General features: G+C 38.7%; 2 protein-coding genes across 2 annotated transcripts in view; one reads left to right on the top strand and one right to left on the bottom strand.

Annotated features, from left to right (window-relative positions):
- Positions 1 to 17,420, bottom strand: part of ANKUB1 (ankyrin repeat and ubiquitin domain containing 1) — a 30,353-nt gene extending 12,933 nt beyond the window's left edge. The window contains exons 1-3 of the mRNA XM_045037452.1: positions 16,361 to 17,420; positions 14,389 to 14,532; positions 5,794 to 6,010 (exon numbers count right to left, since the gene is read on the bottom strand). Of these exons, the coding sequence (XP_044893387.1) occupies positions 5,794 to 6,010; positions 14,389 to 14,532; positions 16,361 to 16,450 (451 nt within the window). The 5' untranslated portion in view covers positions 16,451 to 17,420. The remainder of the gene's footprint in view (positions 1 to 5,793; positions 6,011 to 14,388; positions 14,533 to 16,360) is intronic.
- The window catches only part of RNF13 (ring finger protein 13), a 209,229-nt gene that overhangs the window by 19,357 nt on the left and 170,315 nt on the right, over positions 1 to 19,557 (top strand). The window lies entirely within an intron of this gene.

Below are 19,557 nucleotides of genomic sequence, written 5' to 3'. Positions count from 1 at the left end.
TTGTAGTTTACTATAAAAATTACCCATAGGGGCCCCTGGGTGCCTCAGTCAGTTGAGTGTCCAACTCTTGATTTTGGCTCAGGTCACAATTCCAGGGTCATGGGATCGAGAACCGCATCAGACTGTGTGCTGAGTTTGGAGCCTGCTTGAGATTCTCTCTCTCTCCCTTTGCCTCTCTGCCCCTGTCCCCAGCTCCTGCTATCCCTCTCTCTTAAAAAAAATTGTTATCCACAGATGAGCATTGAAAAGCCTGATTGACACTGTACCGCAGCCTCCTTGATCCTTTACAGCTGAGGCCGCACAGCTTCCATCTGAAGAGCCAGCCAAGCTCTAGGCCCAGGAAATAACCTTAATTCTAGTAAAAGGGAATATGTTAAGCCAGTAGCTCAGGTGGGAAGTTGGCATTTCTGCTCGTCTGGCTCAGATATTGTCTCAGTTCTAGCAAGTTGCCTTTTTATCCCTCCTGACCAAGCCCCACCTTGTGCCCCAGAACAAGAATGTCAGTATCCTACTCTACCTTTTGGGTTTTAGAACTGAGGTTCATCCATTCTCTGAGCCTGGAGCTGAAGTTCTTACTCTGAACCCCAATCTCTGGGGTTAGATTTCTGTTACGTGTTGTCAGAGCCTCTGATGTCAACAACTAGCTTGTCTGGTTTGTCACCTCTTATGTAATTTATTTATTTATTCATTCACTCACTACCTTGATGCTATGCTATGGCTCGCCCACCAGGCCCCTGCTGGGTCACCCTGAGGTCAACTTCTGCCTTCCTAAATGTAGTTGCAGACTGATCTATCTACCTATCCCAGGGATCCCACCAGCAGGACTTATTTGAGACTAACTTCCTTCTTCTTGGCCCACCTGCCCTTTCCTAAGTGGTTGCCTAGCATTAGGATCTCAGCTCTTCCTCGATCATCCTGTCCAGTGTCGATGAACCCCGATTCTGAAAACTGCAGAGAAGGCTATATGATTTAAATCCTCATCAGCAGTAGGGCACCTCCATCGAGCCCTGTATTTTATTCTCCTTTAACTCCCTGTCTGGGAACAATTGTTACAGGTGTTGTAACTATTAATTTTAGTTCCTTGCAATGAAGCAGTCCTCATTTCTGAAGGAACAAAGGTAACAATGGATGCTTTTCCTCTTAATGCTCAACTTTTGAAAATCCAGAGAACTTCTAAGCAAGTTAACCATTTATTGGATAATCCTTCCATCCCAGTTGGTTTGTAATGCTTCTTTTGTCACATATTAAATTTCTTCATAAGTTTAAGAATTCTGTTGGAAAAATAGAAATTTACTTGAAATATGCTATGTTGTAAGTGGAAGTAAAACTAATGAGACTTAAGCTTCAGGACCTCTCACTATATGAGTTTTCTAATCCTCTCTTCTTAATTTTGAATTTTTTTCAAAGACCCCCAAAAAGGTATATGTTTATAAAACCTGGATCTGCTCACTCTCTACTTGCAAACCCATCACCATGCCAAGCCATTCAGGAAAGCAGGTATGAGCAACAGTGCCTGTTCTAGGGAGTTGTCTTCAACTTCTCCCTATGTGGTCCCTGTATCCCAAGGTTCCGGATTCCTCATCCATACTTTGAGGTCAATATCTGCCTATCTGATCTGAGATTTTTCTTCCTGAATATGGAAATCACTTCTCTGGTGTGGGTTTCCCCTAGTGGGAAGCAAAACAACACATTTATCAGAAATTAAAGAGCATGAATAAAAATAGGTGCCAATAAAAGTTGGCAATATAAATTGTTGGAAAGAACCCAATCCTGAGTGTGTGATTGTGATTTATTAGCAGTATGACCTTGAGCTGGTCACTTAACTTCTTTGAGCCTCATTTTTCTCATTTATAAAATGAATTAAAGTAACGTGTAGGTCTTCAAGGGGCCTAGGGGCTGGTAGAAGGGCCTTTGAGCCAGCTGAGATTTTAGGGTCTGATAGGACCCTGCTCCTGGAATAGTCTCTGAGATACAATGTGCTCATTCTGGCCACGAATACATGCCACATGGCATTTATAGTGAAAAATACCAATGGCATCATTCTGTAAAGGAAAGGTATTCCTTCATTCACTTATTTGTAAGGCACAGTTGTTCCAGAAAGGATTAATGTCAGTTTATAAGCATATAGAAAATATAGACAGAGTAACTAGCAAACAAGCACATAGATAAGCAAGAGGAAAGCAAAAGCCAGGATAGAGATTTAAGACCTAGAAATGAGGCTCGTGGTGCCTGGGTGGCTTAGTCAGTTAAGCATCTGACTTCAGCTCAGGTCATGATCTTGCGGTTCATGAGTTCAAGCCCTGCACTGGGCTCTGTGCTGACAGCTCAGAGCCTGGATCCTGCTTCAGATTCTATGTCTCCCTCTCTCTGCCCCTCTCCTGCTTGCACTCTCTCTCTCTCTCAATAAAAAATAAATATTTAAAAATTAAAAAAAAAAAACTAGAAATGAGGCTAAAATGAACATATAAATGTCCCATACACATTGATACAAGAAAAGGTGGGTGTGGGTGTGGGGGTGTGGGTGTGTGTTGTACCTATATGATGTACCAATAAGCCTCAAGTCACAAAATCACAAATATTAGAGAATTTTTAGCTTTGGCAAATTCTTGATAAGTTCATCATTAAATATTCTATCACCAAAAACATCCTTTATCCTCTAAATACTTATCTTTTTTTTAATCCCTGAAATCTTTCTGTCTCCATCCTCTTTATTAAAACTGCTCTGAGCTCACCAGTGACCTTTAAGCCAAATCAAAAAGTTTTTCTCAGACATTGTCTTTGGCCTTTTACCAGCATCCTGAAAACAGTCTCTTCCTTGTCATCTGTGACAATGCAAAGTCCCAGTTCCCTCCCACTTCTGACAACTTTGCATGTCTCCTTTTCTGACTCCTCTTCTGTCTACTTGCCCTGACTTCAGCATGTCCTGACCACTGGCCTTTGGCCCTTGTCATGTTCCTTTCTGTACTTACTCTCTCAGGAAAGCACGTCTCCTAGGGCTTGGCCCCTGACCCATGGGCAGGACGCCTACAGCAGTATCTGCTAACCCAACCCATCATTAAGCCCTCACCCCATATTTGTCATGGAGGAGAATTAGACGATGTCACATGTACTTACAACTTTGCTACCAACTAGCAGAGTAACTTTTAGGAAATAAACCATACTCTCTGAGTTTCTTTATATCTAAAGTTCAGGACCCAAAGCATAAGCTCCTTTTCCCAAATTTTACCACCACCGTCCTAGTGTCAGAGGCTTGGTGCTTCCCTCTTCTTAAATATGATTCAGCCTGACATCCTGTCTCTACTTCCTGGGTTTCTCAGATTCATCTCTTCTGTTGCTAGTGGAATTGGTTAATACTGGGATTCTCAGAAAGCCTGTTGGCATATCACCTTGCTTCTCTCTTCACTCCTATCTGTATTTCATGCTGCTTGCTACCAGATTAAACTTCTGCTAAAACATTTCTGTTCCAGAATGTACATGGCTCTGGTGGCAAGCATATTAAGCTTACATATTAAATTCTGTTGCCTCACCCCTAAGACCCGTCTCAATCTGACCCCAGTTGTGTTTCCTATTGGTCTCAGCGAGGCTCCTCCACTCTTTGGAACAGTCTCCTGATATTTGTCTTCCCTGGATTAAACCCGTGTTTGTGAACCTGTGGCTTGTGTTTTTCTTTTGGCTCAGAAGCCTGGAATTTCTTCCCTTCTTCATTTCAGATGATTATCTTTGTGTGCTCACACCCAGCATTCTCCAGAATGCCTTCCCTTGAGCCCTTCAGCCTACACTGAGCTGACTTACTGGATTATAACTAAATATATGTGCATGCCTTCTTTCTACCACTTTATTATAAATGCTTGGAGTGCAGAAGCAGTTTTGCATCTCTCTATATGAGCTAGTAAGTATTTCCAGACTAAATGAGCTACTGAAGTCCTTGATTTTTTTTTTAAGTTTATTTCTTTATTTTGAGAGAGAGAGAGAGAGAACACAAGTGGGGTAGGGACAGATATAGAGGGAGAGAGAATTCCAAGCAGGCTTTGCGCTGTCAGCACAGAGCCCGACGCAGGGCTTGAACTCACAAATGGCGAAATCATGACCTGACCCAAGATCAAGAGTTGGATGCTTAACCAGCTGAGCCACCCAGGCACCCCTGAAGTCCTTGATTTTCAACATGAGCTTGACTGTTTCTCAGAAGCCTTCTGATTTTCCACTGTCTTTAGAAAGGGGTCAATTTTCAACTCTTGATAGCATCAGGGATGACTCATTGACTGGGAAGGGGAGAACCTGGAAGACAGGCTGATCATAACTCCTTTACCCTCTAGTTAAAAAAGGTGGACTAGCTATTGAGGAACACTAGGGATGCTTTGCACAAAGATATGAAGCAGCCCAAAGACTTTTCCTCCCGTCTCTTTGAGGCTCTTCTTTCCTTGCCTCTCCTCCTATGGCCTGTGTTCTAATGGTGGCCAAAGCAGCCTACTCTGGTCATACTTGAGCCCCTAGAACCTGACATTTGAAAACCATCATTCCTAGGGGGTCATTTTTGGAGGCCTGGTTTATCCTTGACACATCCTGAGCAAATCATTCAACCATTTGGAATATTTTTGCTTTCTTTAAATCTATAAAAATTGGAGGTTAGACCAAGCCATTTCTAAACTCTCTTCTAGCTGTAAACTGTCGTATCATAATCTGAGTACCATAGGCCTGAAGAGCAGTCACCCTAATTTTCTCATTGTATCCTTTTATGTTTCATTAAATAACTAGATCATAAATTGCTTGGGGACAAATGCCTCTTGTGTGTCCTTACTCACATAAGCCTCCACCGTCTTCTGGGCAGGGCTGATCTCTTAGCAAGCATGCAGACTGGCATGTGCTTTACTGTGAGGTGCTCTCAGGACAAATCCCAGAACATCACTTCCTTTGGTCAAAAACAGGATGATAAATGATGTCAAAAGTTTTGAGAGCCTCAATTAAAGTACCATGAAAGAATTAGCAAATATAAGAGTCAAGAGAAATAACAATAAATGAAACTTTAGCAGTTATAAAAAGCAAAACTGCCTAATTCAATGATGTTTACAAAGCCCTACTATAAATTGGGAGAAGTCCAATTCTATTGCAACAAATGGGACAACACAACGTTACCTAAACTTCTGCTAATTATCACAAAGATTCATTCACCTCAAGCAAGAATCTCTGTAAGGTTTGAACCATTTTCCAATAGAGTTACAACAATCTGATGGTCCTTTGATTTTGTCTTCATGGTATATGGCTACAGCAGTCACAACCTGGAAGTACAATATTTAAATAAAGGTTGTAATGTGTCCATCAGGGATGAATGCCAGCTCACTAATCTGTACATCAGGGATGAATGCCTGCACAGTATCTGCTTCATGCTGTTTAAAAGATTAACGTAACTGATAATATCTTAAAATAAGATTGCAAGTCTCACATGCTACCATTCGTGTTAAAAAGGAGAAAAAGAATGTGTATTTGAACTTCCTTCTATGTATTCTTGAAATATATTTTGAAAGAGAAACATATAAATTGGTCTGAGTTTTGCTCTTCTATCCCGAGGATATTAACAAGTTATCCTACTTTGAGAAAAGAGAATAAGACTTGGCAGGGCTATGAGACCTTTCTTATTTCTTAGTCTACAGACCCAGCTACCAGAGAGGTGTATGGATAATTTACATCCCCACTGAGGTTACAGAAGTTTTAGTTTGGAAACAATTCCTCCATTTGTTGCAAACCTGGTATCGAAGAACCCTAGCGCTGAGTGGTAGTATCAAATATAGTGGGCAGTACCGATGTCTGTTTGGTAGTCCCTGAGGGTGTTGCAGTCATACATCTCCATTCCGTTTGGGGTCCGGAGACAGAAGACACTCACGGGAAAGCCACATCTCAGAGCTACCAGTGTTCTCAGATCAGACACTTTTTTACTAAGAAGGGAGATGTTCTCCATCATTGGCATTGTCTCTTGGGTCACAGCATTGAACACATAGAGAGTTGGCTTATCTTCTTCCTAAGGGGAAAGAGAAGGAGGGGACTTAAGAATAAGCACTGTCTTGGGGTTGGAGCAAGGGAAAAATGTTTTGGAGGGTGGCCCTAAGTGCCTGTAACTTCCATGACATGGGTGTTAAGGATGAGGGCAAAGGCCAGTTAGGTTCCCTGGCTTCTGGTCTAACTCTTGTTCTTCTGTCCCAAGGATATTAAGGAGTCTTCCTGCTTTGAGTAGCATAAAGAAGACTTGGCAGGGCTTTGAGACCCCTTTTTTTAGTCAACAAACCCAGATACACAAGAGGCATGTTGATAATTTATATCCAAGCTGCACTTATGGAGGTGTTGGTTGAGAAACAACTCCACTGTTATGTTGTGCATTGATTTGGAAATACTGTGGATTCTTCGGGGAACTTGCATGGCCCAGTTGGTTAAGCGTCTGACGCTTGATTTTGGTTCAGGTCATGATCTCACGGTTGTGGGATCAAGCCCTGCATCAGGCTCTGCACTGACAGCATGGAGCCTGCTTGAGATTCTCTCTCTCCCACTCTCTCTGCCCCTCACATTCATGCTTTCTCTCTCTCTCTTTTTTTTTTCTCAAAATAAATAAACATTAAAAAAAAGAAATACAATGGATTCTAAACCTTTGGTCAGTTTTTAAAATCCTTTCTTTTTTTTTTTTTTTCAACGTTTATTTATTTTTGGGACAGAGAGAGACAGAGCATGAACGGGGGAGGGGCAGAGAGAGAGGGAGACACAGAATCGGAAACAGGCTCCAGGCTCTGAGCCATCAGCCCAGAGCCCGACGCGGGGCTCGAACTCACGGACCGCGAGATCGTGACCTGGCTGAAGTCGGACGCTTAACCGACTGTGCCACCCAGGCGCCCCTTAAAATCCTTTCTAAGAGGTTGTCTGTAAGGAGTGGAACCAAGTTCAAGATTGGGGGGATAGTTGGCTTATCATTTTATGCTTTTCATTGTCTGTATGGTTTGACTTAAAAAAATGTGTATTTATTTTTACTCTTTAAAAAGGGAAGTTCTAAATATAAGTGAAAATTTTCCTTTTTTCTTTTTCTTTTGCAATCCAAATAGGAAAGCAAGTGGCACTGATGGATCTGAAGTAGAGTTAAAATGGAAACTTTGGGGAAAATGTTCATCCTCCTGTTAACAACAGGTGAATCAAGGCAAACTAAAACTAAAAACACAGGAAACGGGAAATGTGAAGGGGGCGGAGAGAAGACTATTAACATTTTCACTCTTCTAACAAAAAAAGTGAAATTGACTTTACTTCTTCTTTATCGGATTCAGGACAATCATTTTTTTCCTCGAAGGCTTCTTGTTGGCTTGGCAGATTTGAATGCACAGTGCTGCCACTGTAACATGGGACTCTTGGAGAGGGGTCTGAAGTAAAACTGAGAAGGGGGCTCCAGCCAGTCATTGCTCTCTTGTTCAGCCTCTGTTCTTCTCTCCCTTTCTCCTATCAAAATTTATTTTTGGATTCCCCAGGAGCCCCTCCCTGTTTCAGGCTTGTAATACGTTATATTCATTCCCCTCCTCCCAGGTCACACATTGCCATGATATAATCAACATGCAGATCTCTTTGAAAGAGGCTTTAAAGGAGTAATGAATGTTATTGATGAACATTTAGGCTTCAAAGCTTTGATCTGGGGCCCATTTCAGTGACTCAAATCACCAGAAACAGGTTCCGGCCCTCTGTTTCCTGAGTCTGAAGTGCTTAGAACAGTTTTACTCAATAGCTTCTCATAAATCTGCTCAGTAAAAATTGAAAGGACATAGGATTCACCCTTTCCCTTTCGCCATTTTATGTTTTCCTATGGCTGCATTAAAGACCAACCTAATCCATGTGATATATATAGGTAGGAAGAAATTCTATGAAAACTGAATAAAAAGAGTGGGGGGGGGAGAAAAATTATATTTTAGATAATAGCTGTTCCTTATTTCTTTTATGATTACTCTGATTTCTTGTTAGCCCTTGGTACCGATACTAATTTATAGTTAAAATTAAATGTGTAATGTGCAAACAAAATAGCAAAGGCCCAAGTCACTCTTAATAGCTAACTAGCAATTACATAATGTTACAGAGTTAAGTTAAAAAGGAGCTTCTAATAATATGAATAAACACAAGCATCTATAACCTAGGTATACATAAAGCTCTGAAACAAGTAATAAGTTAGAATTGCAAAATATACGGCAATGTTTAGATGAAAATCAAAAGTGTAAATAAGAAAATATTATTATTAATGAAGCCAGGTTCTTAAGTTGAAAGAAAATTAACACCTACAGAATTTGTTATTTTATTTATTTATTTATTTATTTATTTATTTATTTATTTATTTATTTTGAGTTTGTTCTTTTCTTTTTTTTCTTTTTTCTTTTCTTTTTTTCTTTTTTTTTCTTTTTTCTTTTTTTTTTTTTTTTTAGCACCCAGGAACTTCCCAGGCCCATTTAATTCATAATGTATTTGGAATATAGTTCTCTTTGTAATATTTTAACTCTATTTATCTATCATTTTATAAACCTTATTTTTGTGAAAAAGCTCATTTTAAGTTCTAATGAGGCAGACCAATATTGGAGACACTTCTTCATGTTGGTTATTTGGAGGGGGAGCAGGTAGGTGCTGATTAATAGCAACTTGTCAACTCATTCTATCTACATAAGAAAAGCCATCTCTCTAGCTCTATGATGCCACTCCTCAAATTTTCTAAAGGGAACACTGGTAGTTATACTCAAGGAAGTCAGATGTTATTACATAAACAATACTACCGCAAATAATTGTTGAACATACATAAAATTAGATTTTTCCCTTTACAAATAAACCAAGACACCATGGTAGGTAGGAGGTACAGACAAAATGTCTTATTTTTCAATAAAAACAAATACATAGATCTACTTCATGGTAATAATTCCACTTTTGTCTTAAGAAACCAAGTGCAAACTCACTGTAAAAACATGTGCATTAACAATAAAATAGGAAAAGTTAAAGAGAAACAGATGGAAAGAAAACAAAAGTTAATGCAAGTTTTGAACACTGCTATACATTTTCTACAAGTTCTGCTTTTTTAGATTTTGCTCTTCTGGAGTTGCAGCACTAAAAAAGCAGAAACTTGCCCCAATGATTCCTGAGTAGATGAAAAGAGGAAATAAATAATGTTTGCTTTTCATAAGAGACTCTTAAAAACTGAGAACAAACTGAGGGTTGATGGGGGGTGGGAGGGAGGGGAGGGTGGGTGATGGGTATTGAGGAGGGCACCTTTTGGGATGAGTACTGGGTGTTTTATGGAAACCAATTTGACAATAAACTTCATATATTGAAAAAAATAAATAAATAAAATAAAACCTCCTAACCAACCACAAAAAAAAAATAATGTTTGCTTTTGTTGAACTGAATGAATTCAAGTTGAGATGTCTTCATAAACATCTTAACCTCATAAACTTCTTTTGTACGAAAATCATCCTGAAGACGTTATACTTGGATTCTAGGACACTGAATTCAAATACGTTTCTTCACCAAATTCTTTACATACTATTCTTTATGGCTTATCTTTAAAAAAATAGACATTTTTTAGAACAATGTTTTGTTTGTAAATTATACTTTTTTAAGTTAAATTTTTTTAAATTTAAGTGATCTCTACACCCCACATGGGGCTTGAACTCATGACCCCAAGATCAAGAGTCACTTGCTCCTCCAACTGAGCCAGCCAGCCACCTCTCATTTGTAAATTCTACATTTTTAAGAAGCATATTTATACATTTTTTGTGTGTGTCAAGTATATTTAAAATCTAAAGACACATATTATGTGTCTCCTGGATTTTGGTGTTTATATGTTGAGTGCCTTTCAAAAGCTAAAGGTATAGTAACTTGAATCAATTTTAGGACTTGTAATATATTTTAAGCTTCTCCAACTTGTCTAATAGACATTTACTCAATACTACCACAATTAATCTGATCTCTTACCATAAAATAACATTCCAAGGATGCCCGAAAGGAATAACTAAGCTTTAACGCCATCCCTTGGTGAGTAGAAATATGGTGAGAGAAGGAGGCAGGGAACCCAGAAGGAGTGTCAGGGAGGCTGAGCCCACCTCACATGGTAGAAGGTGTGACCTGTCAAAGATTTGCTTGTTAGCCCCCTTTGCAGTAGGTCCTGGACACGTGACCAGGATGCTCCTACTCAGGCCTACCCATCCAGCCCTACTTTGAATTAGGGGCCAGTAAGGCAGAGCAGGAACAGATACAGGGAATCCTCTGTGACAGTGGCAGATCTGAGGCATTGCTGGTGTTTCCAGGACCTGCTTCAAGGGCTTAGAGGTAGCCGAAGTGGTAGCTTTCCTGGACTAGTCCTAGGGCCTGATTAAGACATTGTTTTTGGCTCCATAATCTCTGAGCCTGATTCTTCAGTCTTCCTGTCAAGACTGTGAACTACCCAGTAGCCTTTCAATATGTTTATTTTCTGCTTCAATTGTCCAGGGTTTGTTTCTGCTGCTTGCAGCTAAGAACCCTGATGCTAGATAAGAAAATATAGGGCAAGGATGCAGGAGCGCCTTGCCGTGAGGGTAGAGAGGGAGGGAGATGCCACAGTAAGGGAGGGAATCCAAACCCTGAAATGCATCTCAATACCTTGCTATAACATTTCTGATAACAATCATATACCTTCTTGTTAATTTTCACACTCTACCTCTCAAGGCCTTTGTCAACTTATTTATTCAACACCTATTTACAGAGAGCCTCATATGCCAGGTGCTATTCCAGGCAGTGGGTGCCAACAAAACTCAAGGAATAGTTTCCACAATAACACTGGTTGGAGTGAAGGGGGCAAGTGCGATAGCATTTCTGCATGTCTGACAACCTAGGCCTTTCCACTGCATCATGCCACAGTTTACCGGATGAATGGGCAGCAATGAATGGGCAGGACTGACTCCTGTGTTAATAGAACTTGGATATATGTGCTATAGAAGGTAACATCTATGGTTTCTGTAGTTTTTTCCCAAAGAAGAAAAAACTAATACAATGTTCCTTCCCCACTATTCTCATATCACCTCCTCATTCACTTTTCCAAATGGGTCTACATTACCATTAAAGGAGAAGGTGTAATACACAAGGAAGCTGGGAAATATATTGACTATTTAAAAAATGTATTTAAGAGCAGATCACCTCTTAATTTATCAGAAGTCTTTTCCTCTTTTCACACAAGCAAGCCTTGTAATTCACACAAAAATATAAGCACGATAAAGAAACCAAATATTTTGGATTTGTTTCATAATATCTACTTGTAGTTTTTTAAAAAAGAAAGTTGTTTACTTGGCAAGTTTTTAAACTTTGCAAAAGCATTTGTTTCTCATCTTGGTATGTCTAAGTTGTACCAAAATAAATGAAGAGCCTCTAGCTTTTCGAGATTCTCAGAAGGTAAAACTAACTGCGTGAAGTACCATAGTTAAATAGGAAAGGTACTACTTAAATTTGTATACATCTAACTATGCAATAAAGCAACAACATGACTTAGAATGCAGCCTTGTGTTAGTTACTTAAGATAGATTAAACAGCACAGAACTGGTCTGACTGCATTCTCTGAGGCATGGGATATTTTCATCATGTATTTTTGTTGTTGTAAACCCATTTGGACTGTTATTATTCATACACAGTAAATGGTGTGGACTTTTGAAATAGGCCTGTTTTATCATCTAAACAGGAACTAAGGCAGGATAAAAACCAATATTTATGGCTTTTGCAGATAAATCTCTTCTTTCAGATTCAAGATACTGTTTTTTTCCTAAAACCAGTGATACGAACTTCTCTAAATGTGATTCTACTGGAGAAAGTGAAGATTAAGATCAGTAAGATTTCCATTGAACTTGAGAGTTTTTAATTAAACCCTATGTGCTGGCCAGTCCTGTGATGCATAATTAGCTTCTGCCTCTCTTGGGTAAACCCATTTTACCTCTCTATTTTTTTTTTTTTTTTTTTTCCATTAGGAGTTTAAACTCCAGAGAAAGGTTTGAGTTCAGTGTGAAGACAGCTTGCATCACTGTGATAGATGATGCTTTATTGCCAGAATTTATAAAATCTTTTTGTAAGTAAAACTATGAAATGGATTGCATCGAGGGAGGGAAACTGAGGGGCCAAAGGTAGGAGGAAGACTTTTTACTGTATATATACTTTTTGTATCTTTTATCTATGTGAGTGTACTACCTGGTCAAAAATACATAAAAGGAAGAATTTTTTAAATAAGGAAAATAAAGCCAGTGCCGAGTTAAATAATAGTATTTTATTCATACTCTTAACACACATTGTCTACGTCCCTAAACAGCTGTGGCTCAATCCATCTCTTCCAGCCAGCTCAAATATTAGTAATAAACTTATACCACTATCTCCAGGTAAACAAACAACATATCTCAAACATCATTCTTGGCACTGGAAAATTCCAGGACATTTTAAAGAGTTTATCCTGTACATTACCAAAAACATAGTATGTGAGTATATTTAAAGACATGAGGAAAGACATTTAAGAAATGAGATTGGGGAAAAAAAAGAAATGAGATGGAATTTAGTCTACCCAAAAGAGTATTATACTATAATTATTTTAGTGCAGAGAGAGAAAAGAAGTCAGAGTTATTTTTATTTATCTTTTTGGTAATTAAACAGTCTTCAAGAATATAACAATAACACATGAATAAATGCTCATAAAACATTAAAAACACATATACAAATATATTATTTTTATTTACATAAATGTGATCATACAATGCTTATTTTTCTGTGACCTGTTTTTACTACTTAGTAGTAAATATTTTATTTTTTATTTTTATTTTTATTTTTTTTTAAGTTTTTAATGTTAGTTTATTTTTGAGAAAGAGAGAGAGACAGAGTGCAAGCAGGGGAGGAGCAGAGAGAGAGGAGACACAGAATCTGAAGCAGGCTCCGGGCCTTGAGCTGTCAGCACAGAGCCCGACGTGGAACAGTGAGATCGTGACCTGAGCCGAAGTTGGACACTTAACCAACTGAGCCACCCAGGCGCCCCAGTAGTAAATATTCTAGAGTATTTTTTTTAAACATAGACTCTCCACTTAATCAATAAAACATATTAAAAAACAAAAAGAATTAGCTTTGGCTATCATAAACATTTTTTAAGTGCTAAATCTGAGAAAATTAGTGCCCCATTTAGCAGAGAATGTGTACTTATTTGCTTAGTTTCTTGAGGATCATGTTTTCATTTGGGGTAAAGAACTATTATTGAATCATATTTCTTCCCTAGAGATCAGCTCTTAAACTCTTTAGGCCACCTGTCTCTAAGAAATTGTCAGAAGTTAAGGATCCTCCACCCAGAAAATCTCCAGGCACATAATTTTGCTTATTTTGCAATTTTAGGGTTTTGTAAAGTGCTTAAGGACCCCCAATTAAGCACCACTAATTAAGGGCACTATAAACGGAAAAGGCTGTCTCTGGGGTATGTACACATAATTAACGAAGGGCTACTCTCGCTGGATTTGGATGTAGAAACTGCCCCTTCATTTAAAAAATTTTTTTTTTAATTTTTAATGTTTATTTCTGAGAGAGAGAGAGAGACAGACAGACAGACAGACAGTGCAAGTGGAGGAGAGGCAGAGAGAGAGAGGGAGACACAGAATCTGAAGCAGGTGCCAGGCTCTGAGCTGTCAGCACAGAGCCTGACGTGGGGCTCGAACCCACGAACTGTGAGATCATGAACTGAGCTGAAGTTGGACACTTGACTGAGCCACCCAGGTGCCCATCCCCCCCCCCATTCTTACAATTACTGAGGATTTCTTCCTTTCCTCACTCCACTGCCCCTAATCCATTGTGGACCCATGGAAGTGATTGAATTTTCCTTCCACATCAATATTCCAGATCTACGCCTTGGCCTTATTCTGATATTTGTAAGTGGGTTGTTCTGGGATGACTGTTTGGAGCAGCAACAAAGGGGATAGAGGAGGGAAGGGAGAAAAGGAGTAAACAAGGGGAACTCTATCCAGACTCCACACCTTATTTCCCCTTACAGCAGAAATAAGACCAGTTAGACAAATGAAAGACAGGAGAAGGCAAGAAAAGTTCTTCCTAAGTTATGAAATTACTTTTGTTGAATTATCCACACTTTACTCAAAATGAAGTAGGTATCTTGGAGAAATGCTATTCTGGGAGCACCTGGGTGGCTCAGTCGGTTAAGCTTCTGACTGTAGCTCAGGTCATGATCTCGCGGTCCGTGAGTTCGAGTCCCGCCTCGGGCTCTGTGCTAACAGCTCAGAACCTGGAGCCTGCTTCAGATTCTGTGTCTCCCTCTCTCTCTGCCCCTTCCCCACTGATGCTCTGTTTCTCTCTATCTCTCAAAAATAAGTAAACGTTAAAAAAAAAATGTTAGTCTGATCACCATACCTTAACAAAGCATTTGAGAGTTGAACAAAAAGATATTCCAACATCCGCAAGAATCCAGCTGTCCTTTAGGGCTGCTCCAGCATACATCAGCTCCAGATACCGCCTGCCTTGTTCATCTTCAGAGAGAGGAATGTGGAAATAATCCTTAAAAATCAATAGCACATTATCAAAGCAGTGTATCTCCACGTTACTAGACCCGCAATATAATCTCTTTTCTTTTACGTTTTTTTCCCCCACTGAGAATTATAAAATTATTTTGGACAGAGGAAGAGGTATTAGACAGGAGCTCTTAACTTGGAGTCTAGAGACCTCCACAAAAGTTTACGGATAGAATTTAGTTGGGAAAACTATATTTTATTTTTACTAACTCTAAATTAAACTGAGATTATATATATAGGCAACAAACTACTGTGTATATAGGCAACAAACTAAAGAAACAGTGGTTGGCTATATCTGTGACTTTGTCTCCAGTAGAAGTCATAGCTATTTTCATATCACGCTATAGTTGTTGCAGAAGTCTCAAAATATTATACTGATCACTACTTTGAAATTACAAGTTATTAGATGCATTGCTAAAATTTGTCAATATGTTAAGTCCACCATATCACAAATTTGGTCTTTAAAAAAATATTTATTTATTTATTTATTTATTTATTTATTTATTTATTTAGAGAGAGCGTGCATGCATGTGAACAGGGAAGGGACAGAGGGAGAGAGAGAGAATCTTAAGCAGACTGCATGCTCAGCATGAAGCCCGACACAGGGCTCGATCCCACAACCCCGAGATCATGACTTGAGCTGAAATCAAGAGTTGGACACTGAACCAACTGAGCCACCCAGGCACCCCACAAATTTGTTTTGTAATGTTTGAAAACCATATTTCAATATCGCTTGTTTCCTTTTCTTTGTATGTATTTTATTGTATGCATTTAAAGACATTCTGAGGGGGGCGCCTGGGTGGCTCAGTCGGCTGAGTGTCCGACTTCAGCTCAGGTCATGATCTCACGGTCCCTGAGTTCGAGCCCCGCATCGGGCTCTGTGCTGACAGCTCAGAGCCTGGAGCCTGCTTCGGATTCTACGTCTCCCTTTCTCTCTGCCCCTCCCCCATTCATGCTCTGCCTCTCTCTGTCTCCAAAATAAACATCAAAAAATTAAAAAAAAAAAAATAAAGACATTCTGAGGAATCCATAGGCTTCATCAGACTGCCAAAGGATTCATGACATAGAAAGATTAAGACCCTCTGTGTTAGAAGATCTAGATTTCAGTAATCATAGTAATCTATTAAATATCATGTGACTGCGATTCAATAAATGCTCCTCAGCAAATAGAAATGATCGTCTCGAAGTTAACTACTATCTGATGGTCAGGACCTAAACATTTGCCTTAAGTTCCCATTTTAGAGGGGATATTTCTGAAAATTTATAAGAGATACTGAATCCAAATTATTTCTTATCCTGGTTCTGTAATCATAAGTAAGATGGTCAGCCTCTCTGAGCTTCAGTTTCCCTGGTTGCAAAATGAGGCTATAGCTCAGAAGTTGTCTATAGTCCTCTCCACCTCAAAAATCTTTTGGATCTTTCTAGTTACTTGTTCACCAAATGGTCCATCTATCTGACAATTGGCATGCTCTACTTATATAGTTTAGAGTTAATGCCCTGTTTTTGTCCTTTTATGAAGAATTGCAATAATACTACCTGGCCAGTGCACAACCCACACATTTCATAAAGAGAAGTCAAACTTTTTTTTTTTTTCCTGAGAATTTACTGACTCAGTTTGCTTCCTGTCTAACAACTCCATGGTTACTATATCCTTATCAAACTGTTATGTAAGCAAATAATGATATTTTCAAATAGTTTTAGTTCCCTGTTTGCTGGAAACATACCTAATAGTATCTCTGTCCCATGTACAGTTTAAATTTATTGCATAGTTAAAATTAGTATACATCTTAGTGGCTTAGGGACAAAGCACATACCTTTATCATCAGCTTGACAGCCTCCACAGTTTCATCTGCTGAAACATCAAATGGTTCAAAAGATCCCTCAAAGGCTATGAAAATCCTCATTCTCTCAACAAACAAACAACCCTGCAACTTTTTTCAAAGAATTGGGTAGCTGGAAAAATTCCAATTCACAATTAAGGATGAAAACGATGGCCAGAGGCAGTGTTACTATCTAGCTTGAAAGCTGAGTGGAGAGAATGTGAAGAGACAAGTCCTGCTGTATCAGTATTGGGTAACACAGACAACAGCTGCATTGGAGGAAATGTCTCTCTATCAATGGCAGTCAACAGCCACCTTGTTCCGATATTACAGAAGCCAACGAACTTGACAATGGTTGGGGCAAGTGTGAACAAGATCAAACATGTAATATAGAAATGCCACACATAAATTACACTTTTGTGATGTGACCATCATTCACTGACTCTTGAATTTTTACTCAAGTGCAGCTGATTGAAAGACCCTTCAAAATAGATACGTGATTGGGATGTACTGGCAAGCAGTGAAGCATGTTTAAACAGAGTTGATTTTATTGAATGTGATAATCCTGAAAGTTCTCTGTAAATAACTCTGAGCTGATGCATTCTGGTTTCCTTAACAACTTTGTGTACTTGTTCCCTGGCAGTATTTCTAATCCCGCCATGGGGTACAGAACAATGCCCACTTGCACCAGGGAGATGAATGCAGAGGCAAATGACTGTGGTTTTCCCTTTGCATCTCTGTGTAATGGAATCTTTCCAATAGCAACACGATATAGTTGTATGTCTTTTAGTCCTTGCCTTCATGTTATTTAGAACAATTTACCGTTGTTATTTTCTTCAACTTCCCTTAGCATTGGTGGAAAATATTTCAAACTCTATTCAATAAATGAGAAAAGATATTAAGCACCATTTCTCAAGTTTATAGGGTAAGCCTTGTACTGGAACTTAATTCTAAGGCTCTCCCAGTATGATAAACTTGGTTTACTACTGTTATGTCTGATTATTTGTGTATATAAATCTTGTCTTCTTCCTCCATTTCCTCCTCATCCACAGCAGAATCCTCATCTTGCATTGCTTTGTATTCTTAACAGCATTTAGCACAATGTGAGTCACATGATAGATGCTCCATAAATATTAACCTGTTAGTTGATTCCATTGTGATTTCCAACCTGAATTCCAACCATAAGAAATTTGAGAAAATGGAAAACATAAAAAGGGCAAAGGATTTAATTGCAAAACTAACTCTTTTTGCCTCATATTTTTCAAGTGTTGCAACATCATGATATTTTCTTATGTTGTCAACATTCTGATAAGAAGTTTATTAACATAGGCTGTAGTTCATGCTGTTTCAGTGTCTCCCCCCAAGCTGCTGTGTCTGTTGACTGGCGAAGGCTCATAGCTACACCCCCCTCTCTAAAGAATTGCCCTAAGTTGATGGGAGCTGCCTTGCCAAACAACTAGGCACCCCGCCTTAATAACAGATGGCTAAGGGACTACAAAAGGCCTGCCTTCTCATCTTAGGGAGTGAAAACTCTGCAAAAGATTCTTGTAGATCAGACTATGGCTGGACTTTACCTGACACTACATTCTTTCTCACTTTTTCTTCTTCCCAACTCTGCTGAATTCTCTCCCTTGCTAGTTTTTGTTGTGCACTCCCTCAGTAATTGATATGCATCCCAATCCCTGTCTCAGGCTCTGCTTCCAGAGAAACCAACCTAAGACATAGGATCTTAAAGAAGCATATGTACTTTAAGAAATCACAACCAAGTGCTTTGTAGCTTCCTGAAATACATGTGTATTTTTGTATGTTATAGTAGTCTTGCCTTTGGAGTAAATGCCCCGCTCAAAATTACGTCATTAAGTACTTACTCCTTACCTCTGTCACCAGCAGTGATGTTTGTAATGTGACCCTTTTCTCATCATCAGTTATTTGGACCAGAATGGAACTGTCAGAATCCTTTCTTTTTGGCTGAAGGAAAATAAGAACTTGTGGTTTGATCTGTAACATGCAACTTAGTCACTGTGGGTAAATCATCTTCTTCCTCTAATGTGACTGAGTGGCAGAGAAATCTAAGAAGAAAGAATGAAACAGACATATGAAGACGAACACAGGACATAGAGAGCACTCCCATGGTTTCTGCTGCCCTTGAATTGTGAGACACTCTGTATTTATATAATGCATTCCGCCTATTTTGCTTAAGCATGCTCTAATTGGTTTCTGTCACTTAAAATTATGTGAGTTCTTCTTCTTCTTCTTTTTCTTACTGTTTATTTATTTTTGAGAGAGAGACAGAGCATGAGTAGGGGAGGGGCACACACACACACACACACACACACACACACACACACAGAATCCAAAGCAGGCTCCAGACTCTGAGTTGTCAGCACAGAGTCTGATGTGGGGCTCGAACTCATGGACCATGAGATCATGACCTGAGCTGAAGTCAGATACTCAACCAACTGAGCCACCCAGGTGCCCCCAAATTAAAAGAGTTCGAATTTATAGTCATCCTTTAAGATTCAGTTTCATTTGGAACAAGGTAAGAATATTCACGATCACCACAATTGTTGCTTAGTGTTATTGCCAAAACATTAGCCAAAATGTTTCAGTAAGAGAAATAATAATTGGAAAAAAGTAAAATTATCCCTATCATAGAAGGCATTTCTAAGACACTTTTTTTGTAAACGAAAAAAATCATGACAATCATTTTTTGACACTATGACAAATAATGAGATAATTCAGCTAGGTGGCTGTGTTTGAAATTAATATGTAAAAATTAGTAGCTCTCAAGAAACAAATGACAGATATAAAAGACATAATGGAAGAAAATACTCCATTTATAAAAGAAAAAATATCTTAGGAGTAAACTGAGCAAGAAACACATAAGAGATATATAACATAAATGTAAAAACATAATCAACAAACATAAAAGACTTGAACAAGTAAACCAACATACCATTACGTTGGAAGGAAGGTTCAAAACCATTAAAGTCATCAATGCTTACTAAATTAATTTATAAACCAATTTATCCCAATAAAAATACCAACAGGATTTTTCCAGCTTTATTGATCTATAATTGAGATATAAGATTGTGTAAGTTTAAGATCTACAATGTGATGATTTGATATATGTATATATTGTAAAGTGGATACCATAGCAGTGTTAATTAATACATCTGTCATCTCACACA

The sequence above is a fragment of the Felis catus genome, chromosome C2 (assembly GCF_018350175.1).
Source record: "Felis catus isolate Fca126 chromosome C2, F.catus_Fca126_mat1.0, whole genome shotgun sequence".
In the NCBI taxonomy this organism is placed as follows: domain Eukaryota; kingdom Metazoa; phylum Chordata; class Mammalia; order Carnivora; family Felidae; genus Felis; species Felis catus.
Note: the sequence above shows the minus strand (reverse complement) of the source record. Positions and strands in the feature narration are given on the sequence as shown.